The sequence below is a fragment of the Trachurus japonicus genome, chromosome 9, assembly GCF_045865225.1.
Source record: "Trachurus japonicus isolate A0001 chromosome 9, Traja_1.0".
Classification (NCBI taxonomy): Eukaryota; Metazoa; Chordata; class Actinopteri; order Carangiformes; family Carangidae; genus Trachurus; species Trachurus japonicus.
The window spans coordinates 10,192,634-10,210,214 of NC_140915.1; the positions used below are offsets into that span (position 1 = coordinate 10,192,634).

A 17,581-nucleotide genomic window follows, 5' to 3' on the forward strand; every position below is an offset into this window, starting at 1 on the left:
ATAAATAAATATATGGGTAAACAACAAGGAAATGAGTTGCTCAGGGACACGAGGGAACAGGCTGAAATATGAATCCCCAAAAACTCTGGCAGCTCATGGTGAAAAATATCTCCTAATAACTTCATCTCACACCTGCACGGAGCTCTGAGACTTTCAACTTGAAGTTTACAAACTAAAAACCTTTATATATATATATTTAAAACCTCTGCTCATTGACTAATTATCTCCCTTTTGATTAGGAGGAGTCGGTCTGTGCATGCTGCACCAATTACTGTAGAAGTGATACCATCATTTATTAAGAACTTTAAAGCGCCTCTGGTCGTTCCTCAGGCTGTTTTTATTACACTGTATGTAAAACAACCGATGAACAATGCTGCCTTATCGCCAGGAAAGTTACACTTGGGTCATTAAAGAATCAGAAGAAAAGTCAAAACTCATTCTCTTTGCATGCATAAAAATAAAAAAAAGCTCATCGAACTTCTTGGTCGTCTGCCAAAATTTGATGGGTTTTTTTTAGCCCAAAGGCGGCACTGAAGGGGACGTTTACAGGAGTTTTATTTCTCATCTGGAAAGCAAATGTGAGGTCAGAGGGTCATACATGTTGTAGAACTCCTACAACCCTGCAGAGACGGACGTGTGTTTTTAAAGTAAAAATAAAAACGCATCAATATTCAAAATCAGAAATGTCTCAGTCTGGACTTAGAGATGGACCGACTGACCTCACCCTCCGACCTCACGCTATTACTCTATCCCATCATGTAATTATGCACCATTATGCGGCTTTGCTCCGACACCAGATATGAAAATTTAAACGCATCACGTTAGAGTACGTCTCTGAATGCATAATGCTCTGTTTGCATTTAAAACACCGCCTGTTGTTGTGTGTGTGTAGGTGTGTTTGTTATTCCATATTCTGTGTTGTTCTGTAGCCTACGTTTGAACGACTTTAATATAATCATGCAAATGCACAGCGAGCGTCGACACGTGGGTGACTTCCTCTTGTGTTCACATCCAACACAAAGCCACTGTGTGTGTGTGTGTGTGTTTGGTTTTGTTGAGGCGACACACTGGCTGACCTCCCATGTGCCCCGGCGGCAACAATCCTATCAGCTTCACACCTGACTTTGCTGAATACCAACGAGCGACAGTCAGCGGGGAGACGGGGACGGGGACAGACAGAGGACGATCGACTGCCAGCTGCTGCAGACGTTATCCGTCGCCTTCGTCATCGCTCATTAAGCTAACGTCCGCAGAGAAATCTGTCTTGCAATTAATATGACTGCAGAGCGTAATTAGTGTAACTGCAGCTTCGCAGAGGTGATACTTTACTTTTCAAGCTCAGCAGGGACAATTTTTTCTGCTGCTGATTCGTTTTCAGACGTTAAAGGTGCTAATTGACCAGAGGCGACAGTGACTCGCTATCGGGAATAATGGACCAGACAGGATGAGGCTAGCTGCTTAGCATGCTAACATCAGTAGAATGAAAGAGGAATGATGCAAGATTTTTTTTTTACCTTTATTAAATGTAATTTTTTGATTTATTAATTTAATTTATGTGTAATTTATGATGGCTGTAATAATTCCCCTTGATGGTGAACTTGTCAGTTGTTTTAGATCGGTACATAAACAGCTGTTGATGCTAACAGTGGCTACGTAGCACCGCCAAAACTTACAGACAGACTTTAAAGTTGAAAATGTTGCTAACAAACAATCAAATGGTTTTAATGTGAATTTATTCGTAAGAAATAACATATCATTACATACTGTAGTGGTGGTATTTTTTTTTAATTTGCAGCCCTGAGATGTTCAAGCTAAAACCAAGCTAAGTATGCTAACTCCATCACAACTTGATTGATGAGCAATGAAGACCATGAGATGTGGATGAAAGCTTTGAAGACTGAATTTTGAGGGTTGGTATTTGTTGTTATAATTTTTTGTAATGCAGTTTTGTCATTGTAAATTTCTTTAAGTGGCATCTTTGCAAATTAGCATTGTACCTCCACGATATCCTGACTCTCAGTAAACGTCAAATAGGATTTTACATTACAGTAACATGAATTTTTTTTTTGACCATCATCTTCTATCCTGGAAAACTTTATTTCTGTTACTGCACTATAGTTTTCTGTTCATGTGATGACATCTTAGATATAATATATGGATGCTGACAGTGTAGTTTTACTCAGTGCAGTTTTGTCCTCTTGAGACAGACTTTCAAACACATCCAATCAATCTAGTAGCAATATGAATATCCTGTATACAGTTTGACCTCATTACCAGTCAAATTTAATATTTTACTGTGTTTAGGCTATGTGGTGTTTTCATCTGCATCTATATCCCCAGGTCTTTTATTAGATTTCTGAATTCAAACCTGCTCTGACAATGACACAGTTTCCCAGCGGGGGAGCGCTTCGTTTTCAACTCGTCTCACCTCTTTCTTTCTTTTTCTTTTTTTTTCTCTTTTCTTATCTATTCATTTTTGCAAACGCTTCCTCTCGGGGACAGAAGAGGAAGAAGTACGGCAGCGGTTGAGCAAGCATGCAGTCAAAAATTGGGACATCAACAATTGCTCCATCTGTAGCCGGCTATCTGGCAGCGCTAATCCACAACATAATCACACTGTGACAGATGGCATCGGCACTGCTGGGAATTCAACCGGCGATATGTATGAATATGTGTGTGTGTGTGTGTGTGACATAAATAGAAATTCAGAGTAACAGAGGCACAGTAAATGTACATGCATAAACATCATATGTGTTTGCATTCGTCTGTGTTCACGCCTCTGCAGCCGAGGCCACCGGCCCGGCTCTCTCACCTCTCTTGGTGTTTTCGATGAAGCCGTATTTCGGGGGACTGACGAGCCAGACCAGCAGGTCCTTCCTGGGCGTGTCCACGTCCGACACTATGATGTGATTGGTCGACAGCTGCACACGACCGCCTTCCTGGACCTGGACGGAGAAGAAAATAACGAAACAATTGATATAAAAACAACTTAGGTTTTGATTTTCCCTTTTTATACCACATATAAAATGTTTACCATACCCATGTTTGGTTTTGTTTTTTCCAGCACAACTTTACTTTTAGGCTCTGACAATTACTTTTGTCACTTAAACCGACTTTAACATATTGGGCCCAAAAAACCACAAAAATCACGTATATTCCACCATTTTTTCCCCCAAGTTTTTTAAAATGACTAATATACTATATGGAAAGAAATGCGACGTCTTTACGCTCCATCATACTGTATCTCCAGTTTCACATGGTCTATCGACGTCAAACAAAAACTGGGTGAGAGTTTCAAATCTGCACTTTCAATCAAAGTTGAACAGCAGCGCTCCAGGTCATCACATTTTTTTGTTATGGTGCTTTCTTTGAAAATGTCACATGATCTGATCACGCCGGTTTGATGACTATATGTTTTTCCTTCTTAGTGTAAACTCAACAGGGAAAGCGCCACGACTCGAACTCTCCACTGAGTTTCTCCTCGTCTTTTCTTCTCTCCTCTCTCCGTCCTTTATTGCCTCACTCAGACTCTCCGTCGTCCGTCCTGAGAGAGATCTGGATCTACATCCACTCCAGGTCTCATCCTCGTCCTTCTCTCTCTCTCTGTCTCTCTGGGTTTGTCTCCTGTGTCTTCCTGGTGGGAGGAGGTCGTGCGGCTCCGGTACCATCTGTTCCACGGTACCTAGAGGTTTCTCGTCTTCCTTCAAGATCATTCATTCATTAGCTGTACAGCTTCTCCTCCTCCTTTTAATGTGGTGGAGCCAATCACAGCCAGTCTATAACAACAGGGCTCATCTTCTCCATATACTGTATGTTTATAATCTATCTATTTATCATCCTATCATCCATCTATCACCTCAGTCTGTCTTTACCTGGTCATGTCTTTGGCTGAAGATCAGATTGAGGGACCATTTGTTACTAATATAAATATAAATCTGAATCTGATTGATATTGATACTGTTTTCTTAGATTCTACTATTCGTTCACTTTCAAAGTTGGCGATGCAACTTATTCAGCATTACTTTTTTTTTTCATACACTAATCATGTGAAAAAAATTACAAACTTCTAAATCCCACGAGGACGTTTGAAGGACTAATGAAACGGGTAAATTACAAAGTGCCATTAGGTTTGTTGTTGTTCTTCTCTTCTCTCTTTTCTACCTTTTATTATGTTTCTTTTTTAATTTCCCAAAACAAATCAAACCGCAGCCGCTGGAGAGAAATCCCACTTCTTACTGTACTGTATAGATAGATAAATAGAGAGTTTGTTCCCCTCCCTCTGTTTTCTCACGGCCTGCGGGCAAACTGAAGGAGACCGGAGAGATTTGACTTCATGTCTTTGAGGAGGAGGCGGAGCTGTGGAGCTAAAACGGGCCTGGACTCCCTGACGGAGGCTCCACTGAGGATACCAGCGTAACCTTCATTACATCTGACAACAGGTATCATCCTCTTCCTCCTCCTCCTCCACCAGGTTCCTTCCTGCAGAGGCTGTTGTGTTGTCCGTTATCTCATTCGTGCATCTTAAAGGCATAGTTCAACATTTTGGCAAATTGGCCCATTGCCATAATAATCCCTATAGTCATAGCAGTAGGTTCGTTACCTTTAATTGTTGGTGCAAGATATTTTTAGAACGGCGGAGCAGAGCCGTGAGCTGCTCAGAGCTACGCTACGGAGGCTAATGGGATTTCTTGGTTTCCCTCATCAAACTCATCAAAGACACAACCCAACAACTCCAAAATGCAAATTGACCTGCACATTCGCCACGCTATGAGATTAACAACAGAACATTACCAGACAGAGTTGTTTTAGAGGGAAATGCAGAGACTGCTTGCTGAAAAACTGCCTCCGACGGGAACGCAGACCAGCGGTTTTACATGAATTTCCCTCTAAAACAACTCTGTGTGGTAACGTTGTGTTATTATCTCATAGCGTGGTGAATGTGCAGGTCACAACTTGTCCACCAGAGCGTTTTGGAGTTGTTGGATTGTGTATTTGATGAGTTTGATGAGGGAAACCAAGAAATCCCATGAGCCTCCGTAGCGTAGCTCTGAGCAGCTCACGGCTCTGCTCCGCCGTTCTAAAAACAGCATGCACCGACAATTAAAGGTAACAAACCTACTGCTATGACTATAGGGGTTATGGCAATTGGCCAATTTGCCAAAATGTTTAACTATCCCTTTAAATGTTATGATGCAGAAAAAAAGAAGAAGAAAAAAAGAGGCACAAACTGATATTTTCTCACCCAGTGAGGAAACATTCAGTTAGAATTCGATGAGCGATGGAGGAACAGGAAGTCCCATGATTCAAAGTGAGAAGTGATTCCGTCTTAATGAGTTACTGAGTTATTTCCTAACGAGCTCGACGGTCTGACTCTGACTCAGGGACGATGTGTGATGGTTCTTTCTGCTTCTTTTTGTATTTTAGGATTTTTCTTTCTCATGAACAAAAAGACAGGATTATATTTAATATCACAGAATATTTTCCATGTGTATTTTTCTACACACTGTTTATAAATACGTAACGTTTCTATGTGACATCTTTTTTTTTACCTGTTTCTATTGTTTTTACTTCTTTGTGTCTATTTGTTTTTCTTTTTAACCCACATGTTGTTTTATAGATTATACCACATTTATTATTTCTATCTACTGTAGTTGCACACATCATCTTACATTTCACTTTGCTCCTCCATTATTCTCCTGTATGTTTTTGCTTTAATTTCAAATGTCAAGATGTTTGACATGCAGGTAGAAAACAGTTGGAAATAAAAATGTGAAACAGAAGAATACCACTTCATATTTTTTGTAGCTGTTTCCATTTGTATGCAGCAGCGTCGTGTCTGAATCCAGGTTTTATGAGTTCCAGTTGAAATGAAGTTTAAAACTTGTGTCCTGTGACCTTCATCTATTATCAATAATCCAGCTGGAACCAGTCCAGGGTTTAAAACCGGACGAGGACGTGGTCCATTATCTGTCTGTTATCCGTCTGTTACAGGGTCGACAGACCTGAGGAAACCCCACACAGGAAAACTAACAGAGAGAATGAAAATGAAAATAAAAATAAAAAACACACAGAAGGCGACGCCACGGTGCTGTCAGAGCTGCAGAGCAGAGATAATGAGGAGGCTTTTACAGAAGAGTTTTATAAATAAACAAAGTAAAATACAGCTCCCTTCTGTTTGTTAAGGAGGACAGTACGTACAGTGTGTGTGTGTGTGTGTGTGTGTGTGTGAACACTGTGAGTCAGCGTGCGACTGCCGTACCTTGATGCCGCTCTGCACGGTGACCACCGGCGGCTGCCTGGGCGTGGAGGTGATGGTGATGGTGCACATCTGGTTGTCGAGGCGATTGTTGTCCGCGTCGTAGACGACAAAGTGGAAGATGTCGGTGACCGGCTGACTGCCCGTCTCCAAGGAGGTGATGTACCTGCAGAGAGACGGAGACGACGGGTCGGTTGGTTGGTTGGATTCACTCAGGTTGCTTTCAGACAGACACGGTTCTGGTTCTGGAGTCTCAGTCAGAACCTCGGTGCTCTCTGGTGAACCAGCCTGTGTTCACACCAACCAAAGCAGGCATACAATACTCTGTGTTCCTCAGGAAGTAAAAACATTTTTCCTTTTTTTTTACTGTCTCTGTACCTGCTTCAGTTTTATAAAGTTGATTAATTATTTGGTCTGGCGTTGGAGTGAACTCAGCTTTGACCATCTCCTCCCCAAGTTCAGAGATAAGAGTTACTTTACTTTATTAAGCCCCAAAGGGAAATTCATAGAACTTGTTCTTTCTTGCTTTCTAGCTTTTCTTGAAATTGTGTATTTGCCTAAATCTCCACCAAACATTTTGTTTCTTTAGTGGTTCTCAACCAGGGGGTAGTCGGACCCCTAGTGATACTCGGTGTGTAATGCATGTAACGTGTGTAGTGCGGCTAACGTCCGCTTCCCAGCTCACCACACCGGGCCTCCTACTCCTTACAGCCTAATTCACGAGGCTCCCGTTGCCGGCGGTGACAGATGGGTATCGGCGAGTGTTTTTAATGTTTACATGGCAAGGCAAGGCAAGGCAATTTTATTTGTATAGCCCGTTTTTTACAAACAGTTTGTCTCAAAGGCATCACAACAACATCCTCTGCCCTTAGACCCTCACATCGACTGAGGAAAAACTCCATGGAAACCCTTTTAACAGGGAAAAATCGGAGAAACCTCAGGGTGAGCAACAGAGGAGGGATCCCTCACCCAGGACGGACAGACGTAAGTAGATGTTGTTACAGACAAGACAGATTACAGTTTATGACACAGAATGTGCGAAATATGGAAATACATGACTCCTGAATGTTAAAATGAGACTCTGCGAAGTAATACTAAACCCTAACAATGGAGACACATGTACAGTACGCAGGTTATTTGTTGAGAATGCACTGCTCAGCTAACTACGGGAGCCTTTTTAGCTCAAACTTGTGGAGTATACAACACCGGGCAGTTGAAATATGCTTGCACATAGAAAATACAGTATTGAAATGGCATGTTTGCCTTTAGAACTGTTAATATACTGTATATGAAATGATGCAATTAAAAAAGCTATTTCTATTTCTGTTGAATGTACGTCTGGGTAATGGTGAATACGACACGCCCACTAATGATGTCATGGTTTGCAGGGAAGAACAGACTATTTCCTGGTTCCCTTGAGAACTGAACTTGTTATTTTTTCGGTTTTAGCTCCGTTGGGTCCGGCCTGTATGAAACCCCTACTGTATTTTTCTCTCTCTCTCTCTCTTTCTCCTGCTGCTGAAGCTAATTAGTCCGATAACAACCGCCCCTCCTCTAATGAAAACATAAATATCTGTTTATGTGACTCCTCTCGGATTAATAGAAGAGCCACGCTTCAGCCCTCCCACGGCGACACAGAGCCGCTAATCTCCACACAAAGCAAAGCACTAATAAAAATTGAAATCCACACCAGTATAATCTTCTCTGATCCCATTTAATTCTCCTAAAAAAAAAAACAATTCCCGCCTCTTGTTTGCACCAGCCAGCGCCACAGAGACCCAAACAACTGATAGAGGGGCGATACTGAAGTTAGCATGTGAATATTTCTTCTTCTTTCTTCTCCTTCTTCTTACCTCCTCTTGAAGGTATTATCAGAGTGATGCTAATTGGCTCGAGTCACCCGACGCTACAGAACTGTTTGCTGCTAATTAGTTTGTTTTCTGCAGCGTTAACGCCTGGTGAGAGGAAATATTAGTTTGAAGAAAACCCAAAAATCTCTCTCTCTGTGAGCTATTAGCGTTTCTTCCTTTAGATGCCGACGGGGGAAATGATCCTGCGGTTGACTCAAAACTGCAAATCAGAGGAATTGATCATGACTACTGAGCCCTGTGAGCCCTTTTATCTCCTGCAGAGTGGAAACAACACCAGACTTCTTCCTTTTTTTAAGAAAACAGCTCCTTTTATTTCATTAGAGGAGGAGCTCGCGGATCCTGTCGACACGAGAAGAACATATCGCTCTGATCCTGTGAAAATCTCCGGACTTCAGTGGGAACGTGGTTTCCATGTTTTTAATTTCCGTTGAAGAGCTCCACAATATCACACACACAAAACCCTTCATTTGCCTTTTTCCTACTTCTTCTTCCTAAAAACAGTCACCGTGAGGGAGCTGTTAGCAGAACCCTTTAACTGTTTTTATTTTATTTTATTTATTGTGGAGCTAAAAAGGTGCTAATTCCCTCTCTCTTCTCTCTCTTCTCTCTTTCGGACCCTCGTGAACCTTTATTGCTTTGTATAACGGCTTCTGGAAACAGCCGAGGGTTTTTGAAAGTCATTTTTGGGCCGTAAGCTGCAGGTTTTATGCTGATGTTCTGTTTTTATAAGCCTCTGAAGTAGCGTCATGGGAAACTAAAAAAAAAAAAAAAGAAAACCCAGAGCAGGAACCAAGGTTATTCTTCTGGGCAATTATGGTTTTAGACACTCGCACTCCCACTCTGAAGCTGAGGAGGAGGCTTATTCATTTATTTATTAATTTTGTCTGGTATTTTGACATCAAAACACACTTATGGCCCCTTTTTTTCCACTACACAGTTACAGCTCTACTTGGTTTAGGTCATTTTCCTCTCATTTTTCAATCTTCTCGTCAGCCACCACTCAAAACTCTTTTGAGTGGGTCCTCCTCTGGAAAATTTTTACTCTAGAAAAACTTTTAGATGCCATTTCTGATGCCTTTCAATTAAGCTCAATGCTGCAGAAAGACCTAATGACGCCTTTAAAAGCCACAGGTGAACAAATCATTTTAAACCAAGCAATATGTGAGCAGACACCTGGACCCACCCACATGAGTGGCCGATATGAGAACGGTGTCTGTTGCTGTAGGTGGGAGGAGTGAAAACAATGTCGTAGAGTTCGATTTAATCAGGACATTCGTCATTTAAAGAGGATCTATGCAAGTCCGGTCGCTTTTCAGTTGTGTCTCTAACCCTCCTCTCGGCCATGTGCATTTGTTTTCAACAAAGCCGGCGAGAAATCAATCAATAGAGCGGTGGATAACGTTATATATCATATATGATGTTACAACGTGTATATTTGTGTAGTTTAATCCCTCATAAACAAGAGATTACGGGTTATGGGGCACGTTTGTGTGGACAAGAGCTGGGACATCAGGGCGGAGGAAAGTTACGAAGTTATTTTCCAGCCAAGAGACGCTAGGTGGAAGGCAGAGAGCCTCCATTCCCCCTGGAACTAGTTACAAGTCATTTATTAAACCATCACAATTACTCCAAAGCTGTTTAATTAAGGTAAAAATCCTGCATAGTTCCTCTTTAAAGACGGGGAAAGTGGGTGAGTCTAATATTCTTGGTCTAGAAAAGTGGGTGGGACACTCGTCTGCACCTCGTCCACGGACTACGGTGCGGTTTTCCACACAGCAGCCGTTTAACCTACGTGAAAGAACAACAACAGTTTCAGTACAGATCAGTGGGCGCTGCTGACTGTGTTTTTTTGTTTTTTTTTAAATAGCAGACAGGTTTGATTCTTGTGACCTGACATTGCGCTCATGACTCTTCTAGTGACGACACTTGCAGTCGCAGTCGGTTGATGTAACGTTTAAGTATCGGCTCAGCTCGCTTGGAACCTCACCAGGAAAACCGAGTAGAGTCGAGTTGAGTTGGGCCGAGTCGTTCTAGTTAGAGGTGTGATCATGCAGCACCAATAAACCTCTTTATAAAAACCATCCTGGCTTTAAATGCTGCAGCCTGAAGCTCCCACCTGATCCTGTGCTTGCTGATGTCCTCCATGGTGAAGGAGGAGTACTCCCTCAGCTCCTGGTGCTCCTGCTGGGACTGGCTCCGGGTCAGGATGCCGTACATCGGCACCGACACCAGCTGGATCCGGATCTGGTCGTCTGGGGACGTGTCGTCCTGGAGAAGTGAAGTGGGGGAAAAAAACACACAATGTTATTATTCTGTACTCGGCATTACTGATTTCCACAGAAACAGCTGTAATTCTGCTGTTTACAGCTCCGTCCATCTGTGGATTTCTATAACCACACATTGAGATGGTGCGGTCAAGAGATGACAGACTAAGAGGATTTACCAGCAGCTAACAATTAACAATTAGATTAAATCATTTCTACTGAATCCATTTTATAATTTCAATTCAATTCAAAGAACTTTATTTTTCCATTAGACACTTCATTTTAATGCATATTTAAACAGAATAAATACAGTTGTTTTAGAGGTAAATTCATGCAAAACCGCTGATGTGCGTTCCCAGTGGGGGCAGTTTTTCAGCAAGCAGTCTCTGCATTTTCCTCTAAAACAACTCGGTCTGGTAACGTTCTGTTATTATCTCATAGCGTGGTGAATGTGCAGGTCACAACTTGTCCACCAGAGCATTTTGGAGTTGTTGGATTGTGTATTTGATGAGTTTGATGAGGGAAACCAAGAAATCCCATTAGCCTCTGTATAGCGTAGCTCTGAGCAGCTCGCGGCTCTGCTCCGCCGTTCTAAAAATAGCTTGCACTGCCAATTAAAGGTAACGACCCTACTGCTAAAACTATAGGGATTATGGCAATGGGCCAATTTGCCAAAATGTTGAACTATCCCTTTAAAAAGTTAAAAATACTGTACTAACAAATGTTAAAAGAGAGAAAGGCATGCACACACGCCTCATTTTCTAATAGAAAATGATCACTTATATTGGCTGGCTGTGACAATACTTACCATATACTACTTCAGAAGTATTAGTATTAGTATTTAGTAGTAATATTAGTAGTATTAAACTCACGGTGTAGGCCAGGTGCGAGCGTCGGATCACCGTGCTGCTTTTCTCGCCCACTTCCAGCGACAGCGTGGCCGTCGGGTCACGCAGCGGCCCGTCGCCCCCGGCGCCCAGCACGGTCACCTGCACCACCGTGGTCGCCATGGAGATGCCGTCGCTGACCGTGAAGGTGATGGCGTCGTCCTGCGTGGAGAGGCCGGCGTGACGATACAGCAGGACGTTGCGGGTGACGTCGCTGAAGGTGAAGATGTCGCCTGAGGGAGAAAGTGAGTGAATGAGTGTCTCACCTTTGTAAAGAGTCTGATTAAGTGTCTTATTGATTTGAATTTATTGATTAGATAGTTCGATTTGTGATTGATGGCCGTGCTCATCAGTCTGCAGGTGAAGCTCATTGTTTTGCGGACATAAAAGAAAATGTCATTACCTGCTCCCATCCACGCCGCTTTGCTCTCACAGAATAATATAACACCGTATTATATATAATGATGTCCTCTTGAAACCCATTAGCTGCACATTATTTTCAAGTGGCCTTTGATGTGATTTATTTGCAGCTTTATGAATAAAGGTTTAAAAATAAAATTCACATCGACAGCGGAGAGTCTCTGCTAAATGAGCTATAAATGTGTGGAGGCATAAATGCAGTGATAGAAAAACAGTGTGTAGGCTGCAGCTGCATATACTGAGGGTAATGCAGTGTGTAGGAGAGGAGAGGACACCTCTGTCTTTTTTTTTTAAAGCACACAGAGCATCAATGGTCAAACTGGTCTCTGGTCCATTAGGTGAGATTTTATAGTTAATTTTTCATTAGAGGAGAAACGGTAAGAGCAAAATATTAACCTGAAGGCCAAAAATAACAAATATCGCAACGTTAATCATCATCCAGGGTTGAGAATCAGATTTTAGTTTAAAGCTCCATACAGCATAAAGGTAGATGTTTGTGTTAAAGCTCCATACAGTATAAAGGTAGATGTTTGTGTTAAAGCTCCATACAGCATAAAGGTAGATGTTTGTATTAAAGCTCCATACAGTATAAAGGTAGATGTTTGTGTTAAAGCTCCTTACAGTATAAAGGTAGATGTTTGTGTTAAAGCTCCATACAGTATAAAGGTAGATGTTTGTATTAAAGCTCCTTACAGTATAAAGGTAGATGTCCATGTGTAGTGTGATTATAAAGCAGCTCTAGGTTCTATATTAATACTGTGAAAGTAGCAAAGCCTCAGTCCACAGAGAAATGCACACAGCCTGTATTCAGAAACTGAGACTTAAAACCAGCCGTCAGGACTTCCTCTCACTTTGTGATGTCACAACTAAGCAGTCACACTAAGCCCCGCCCACCACCTGGACCCACCATCCAACAACATTGCAGGATTTGGTTTCTCTGAGTGTTTTATTCTGAAATCTGCTCTATTTTTTTATTGGAGAACTCAGAAAACAGTCAACCAATCAGAAGAGAGACTTGGAGCCTCTTCCTCTCTTATGATTGGCTGACACTGACCTGTTGTTACTAGAGCTCCAGAGAGAAGTTGAATGGAAAACTTTGCTTAAACCACAAATATATCTTCTTATCTTAAGACTTCTGTCAAATATGGGACCTTTCCATCTGTTTTTGTGTTTTCTGATATTAAAAATGTTTCATATGTCGTATTAAACGTGTGTGTGAGTGTTCTCTCACCATTAGTCATGCTGGTGTGTGTGTTGCCATCAGTCTTCATTAGGTCTCCGTGGATGGGAGCTTCCACCAGCTCAAACTCCAGCTCATCTGGAGCCGTGTCAGCGTCGCTTACAGCCAGCTGCTGACCACCTGCACACACACACACACACACACATAAAGAGAAAAATTAAGCATTACTTTACCCACACACAGTACGCGCTGCTATTTCTCCAGTATTATTGATCGTCAGGGTCGGACTTCAGAGCTCATTATCTCACTCCCACTCCACCATCATTTACAAGACCTCCTCACCACAGGCTCCACTTTCAGAAATTAGTATAGAACGAATCGCCTTGTTGTTTACAACTACTTCCGGGTAGAAAACCAGCATGAGAACGATAGTGACGGACGAGAGTTTCGCTATTTATCTCATTTTTCATGTCACTATATCACCGTTTAGACTAATCTGATGTTTGTAAAGTTTATAAAACCAATGATTGGACAAACATTACTATTTATGTGTGCACATTTTTGTAATTAGTCATGGTTATCATAGATTAGCCGGGCTAACGGTTAGCTACCTGTTTAACTTTAATAACTCAGTGACTCAATAAACGGTCCATGAAAAAATATTTTCTCCAGCGGATATCTGAGTTACAACAGAGCTAACTGGAGTAGTTTCATGTCGTGTCTGACAACAAGAGGGTTTTAACAGCTGACGTCCTGATGTTAGCTTAGCTACTGCCGTTAGCTTAGCTACCGCTGTTAGCTTAGCTGCCGCCGTTAGCTGTCCCTGTCAGCTGAGCCACTGATGCTTTCTAGACACCGTGATTCCCCCAAAACTGAATAAATACAACACATAGCAACACAAAACACACACACAGAAATAGTAATGTTTCTTCAATCATTTTAGATTTGTCTAAACGGTGATAGGGCATGAAAAATACGATATATAGCCTAGCTAAACTCTCATTCGTTACTGTTCTCATTTCAAATTACGAGCTGGTTTTCTACCCGGAAGTAGTTGTAAACAACAAGGCGATTCGGTCTATTGTGTATATGTGTGTGTGTGTGTGTGTGTGTGTGTGTGTGTGTGTGTGTGTGTGTGTGTGTTACCTATGGGGGCCTGTCCTCCCATGCTGACCTCCAGCAGTGGATCCAGGACCTGAAACACCGGCGGCTGCTGGTGGTTCGACAGCAGCAGGACGGCAAAGTCCAGCTCCGGTGTGGTGTGTTCGCCGTCTGACACTGAGACACAACAAATAAACACACACACACAAACAAACAAACAAACAAAACATGAAAAGACAAACAAAAAAAAGAAAAAAAACAGAGAGAAAAAAGGAGGAAAATTAATTAGATAAGAAAAGAAAAGAGCCACTAAAACAAACACACACACCTCTGAGGGTAATTAACTCCCCAGCTCCATTTCTGAGGAATATTTTTAAAGACTGAAACTTAATCATCTTCCTCGAGATGACTCTTCACACTCAGATAATTAATAAGAGAAATAAACAACAACAACACAACAACAACAACAGATGTAGCCTATGTATGATCACAGGGGCTGTAATTAAAAAAAACTCCATGAATGAAAACACAGAATCAATTAAACCAAACAGCCCCAAAAACCAAACAATTCATCAGGAATATTCAGGTGTAGGAAACTTGTTACGCTCATTAAATATTTTGGGTGATTACTCACACATGAGCCGTAAAGAGAAAAATAAAATAATATTAACTGAGAAAGTACAACAGGCCAATTATCACATCTACATATCAAAGAAAAAAAAATGTTTGTATCACATTTCATTAGTGAGACTGTGACTTTACTTTGACATCAGCTCATTTAAACACCCACTTTCTGTTTCATTCCTGTGAATCATTTGAATAACAATTAAAAAAGAAAAAAAAAAAGGAAATTATTTTGAAAAATATTTCCTCTTTTTTTGTGATTGTGAACGTGAATTTTCACAATAAGAGATGAGGATGTAAGACAAGTAGAAGAAAAAGAAGAAGAAGAAGAGAAATAATTTTTCTTTGGGATATTTCATTGCAGAAAATGTTTCAAAGAAAGAAAGAAAGAAATAGAGAGGAGGAAGTTTCAGTCCTGCTAGGTGAAGGGACAGCAGCTCCTCTGGCAGCCAAATATGTATCAGCCTGAGGGACTCAGTATGACATCACAGATGCATAGATTTGTATTTATATTGTTGATTTGTATTAAAGCAGAAGTAAGCGGAATTTTTGTGTTAATATAAGTCTTAAATAGTTATATCTTCCGACAGCAATCACTTACATAGAGTGTTTGGACCGAAACACGGGTCTGTCAGTCACTCTGCTCTGCTCTGAGCCGAGGAGAAAACTTTTCTTGTATCTTACAAGTTTTATCCAATGAGGAGAGAGAACGGCATGCAGGGCTGTGTGTGCAGCCAAGGGATGCGCCTGAATGTGGTGACGTAGGGACGAGGACCAATAGATCCATGACGAGGGCGGGGGCTGCTAAATCCATCAGCTGACAAGAAGTTATGGTGCGTTCAGGGCAACCCGTAACTCGTGTTTTTCCGACCTGTGAAGTCGTACCAGTTCGATCTGGTACGAGTTCACGGGTCAGAAGCTACGAGTGGCCGTTATAGTGACTTTCACAGACAACAGGTCGGAAAAACACGAGTTACGGGTTGCCTGGAACGCTACAAAGTCGTAAGTCGTGACTTGAAGCTGTAACTTACGGTTTCAAAAACCTGCCTGAAACGCAGCATTAGCCAAAACGACCGGATCGTTTACTTCTGCTTTAATTGTATTTATATTGTTGATGAATATTTGTTTTATATTTTGTGCTGTTCTGAATATGAATTACAATGTTGCGGTGCATATATATGTAAGTATTGTGTAAAACGCTTTGGCAAAAACAAATCTCTGTTCATGCCAATAAAGCAAATTGAATTGAATTGAATTGAATTGAAAGAAATAGAAACTCCAGCGTCTGCGAGTTACAGTAATAAATAAATAAAAAAGTTAAACTTTCTGTCCACTGGAAAATAAGTTTGGTTTGTTTACTCTTTAAAGTCAAGAGCTGAACCAGGACAGATGGAGGATAAAAGCTGCATGTGTGTGTGTGTGTGTGTGTGGGCCTCTAGGCCTGAACTAAAGTGGAAAAGCAAAAAGCACTTTGGTGACCTCCCATAAACACACATTTCTCAAACAAGCTCCTGCTGGGGGTGGAGCTGCAGAAGAGAGAGATAGGGAGAGAGAGCTCCATCAGACATGCAGTAAACAGGAGAGACCGGGTTTTATCTGCAGGTTAAAGGTAAAAAAAAAAATAGAAAAAGAAAAGAAAAAAAAGAGGCAGAACAGAGAATCACGGAGGATCTGAAGGCATCGTCGAGTCAGATCACAGTGTGGAAGTGATGAAAGCTACAGAGAGCAAAGCGACAGAGGTGCAGAGGAGAGTGGCATCGATGAAAATAAGTACAGAGAGAGAGAGAGAAGGAGAGAGAAGGAGAAGAAGATGAAGAGGTGGGAAACACGGGGAGGAGCTGAATATAAAAAGTTGAGAAAAGATGAAAGAAAAACAGAGAATAGAGAAGAAAAAGAAGAAGAGGAGAGGATCCAAAGAGAGGAAAGAGAGAAAGAGAGGGAGAGTTTTGGGTGAAGATTAAAAGGACGAAGATGAAAAAGAAAGAAAGAAAGAGAGATCAAGGGAGGAGAGGAAGTGAGAGAAAGTGGGAATAAATGTGTGGTGGAGGACATAGAAGATGGAGGTGGGGGTGAAGGAGGGAGCAACTGAGGACAGAGAGGAAGAGGAAGAGAGACGAGAGAGGAGGAAGAAATGTCACGGCAGACGAGATAACGACGGAGAGAGAGAGAGAGAGAGAGAGAGAGAGAGGAGGAGGAGGGGGTGATTTAAAGTGTGAAGAAGAGATGAGAGGAGGAGGAGGAAGAGGAGAGGGGAAGGAGGGATGAGAGGGGAAACAGAGGACAGAGACGGAGAGAGAGAGAGAGGGAGGTTAGTTTAAATGTCACAAAGGAAGATAAAGATGGATGGAGGGAGGAGGAGAAGAGGATGGAGGGAGGAGGAGAAGAGGATGGAGAGAGGAGAAGAAGAGGATGGAGAAGAGGATGGAGGGAGGAGGAGAAGAGGATGGAGGGAGGAGGAGAAGAGGATGGATGGAGGAGGAGAAGAGGATGGAGGGAGGGAGGAGGAGGAGAAGTGAATGGAGGGAGGAGGAGAAGAGGATGGAGGGAGGAGGAGAAGAGGATGGAGGAGAAGAGGGAGGAGGAGAAGAGGATGGAGGGAGGAGGAGAAGGAGAAGAGGATGGAGGGAGGAGAAGAGGATGGAGGGATGAGGGAGGAGGAGAAGAGGATGGAGGGAGGAGGAGAAGAGGATGGAGGGACGAGAAGAAGAGGATGGGGGAGGAGAAGAGGATGGAGGGAGGAGGAGAAGAGGATAGGGAGGAGGAGGAGAAGAGGATGGAGGGAGGAGGAGAAGAGGATGGGGAGGAGAAGAGGATGGAGGGAGGAGGAGAAGAGGATGGAGGGAGGGAGGAGGAGAAGATGATGGGAAGGAGGAGAAGAGGATGGAGGGAGGAGGAGAAGAGGATGGAGGGAGGAGGAGAAGAGGATGGAGGGACGAGAAGAAGAGGATGGGGGAGGAGAAGAGGATGGAGGGAGGGAG

At 42.3% G+C, this 17,581-nt stretch overlaps 1 protein-coding gene across 2 annotated transcripts in view; it reads right to left on the bottom strand.

Annotated features, from left to right (window-relative positions):
* fras1 (Fraser extracellular matrix complex subunit 1) overlaps positions 1-17,581 on the bottom strand; it is a 341,854-nt gene that overhangs the window by 76,679 nt on the left and 247,594 nt on the right. For both annotated transcript variants that reach the window (XM_085785897.1, XM_085785896.1), the window contains 6 exons: positions 14,025-14,156; positions 12,930-13,058; positions 11,264-11,511; positions 10,244-10,395; positions 6,260-6,422; positions 2,813-2,945 (listed from right to left, as the gene is read on the bottom strand). In XM_085785897.1, the coding sequence (XP_085642023.1) occupies positions 2,813-2,945; positions 6,260-6,422; positions 10,244-10,395; positions 11,264-11,511; positions 12,930-13,058; positions 14,025-14,156 (957 nt within the window). The remainder of the gene's footprint in view (positions 1-2,812; positions 2,946-6,259; positions 6,423-10,243; positions 10,396-11,263; positions 11,512-12,929; positions 13,059-14,024; positions 14,157-17,581) is intronic.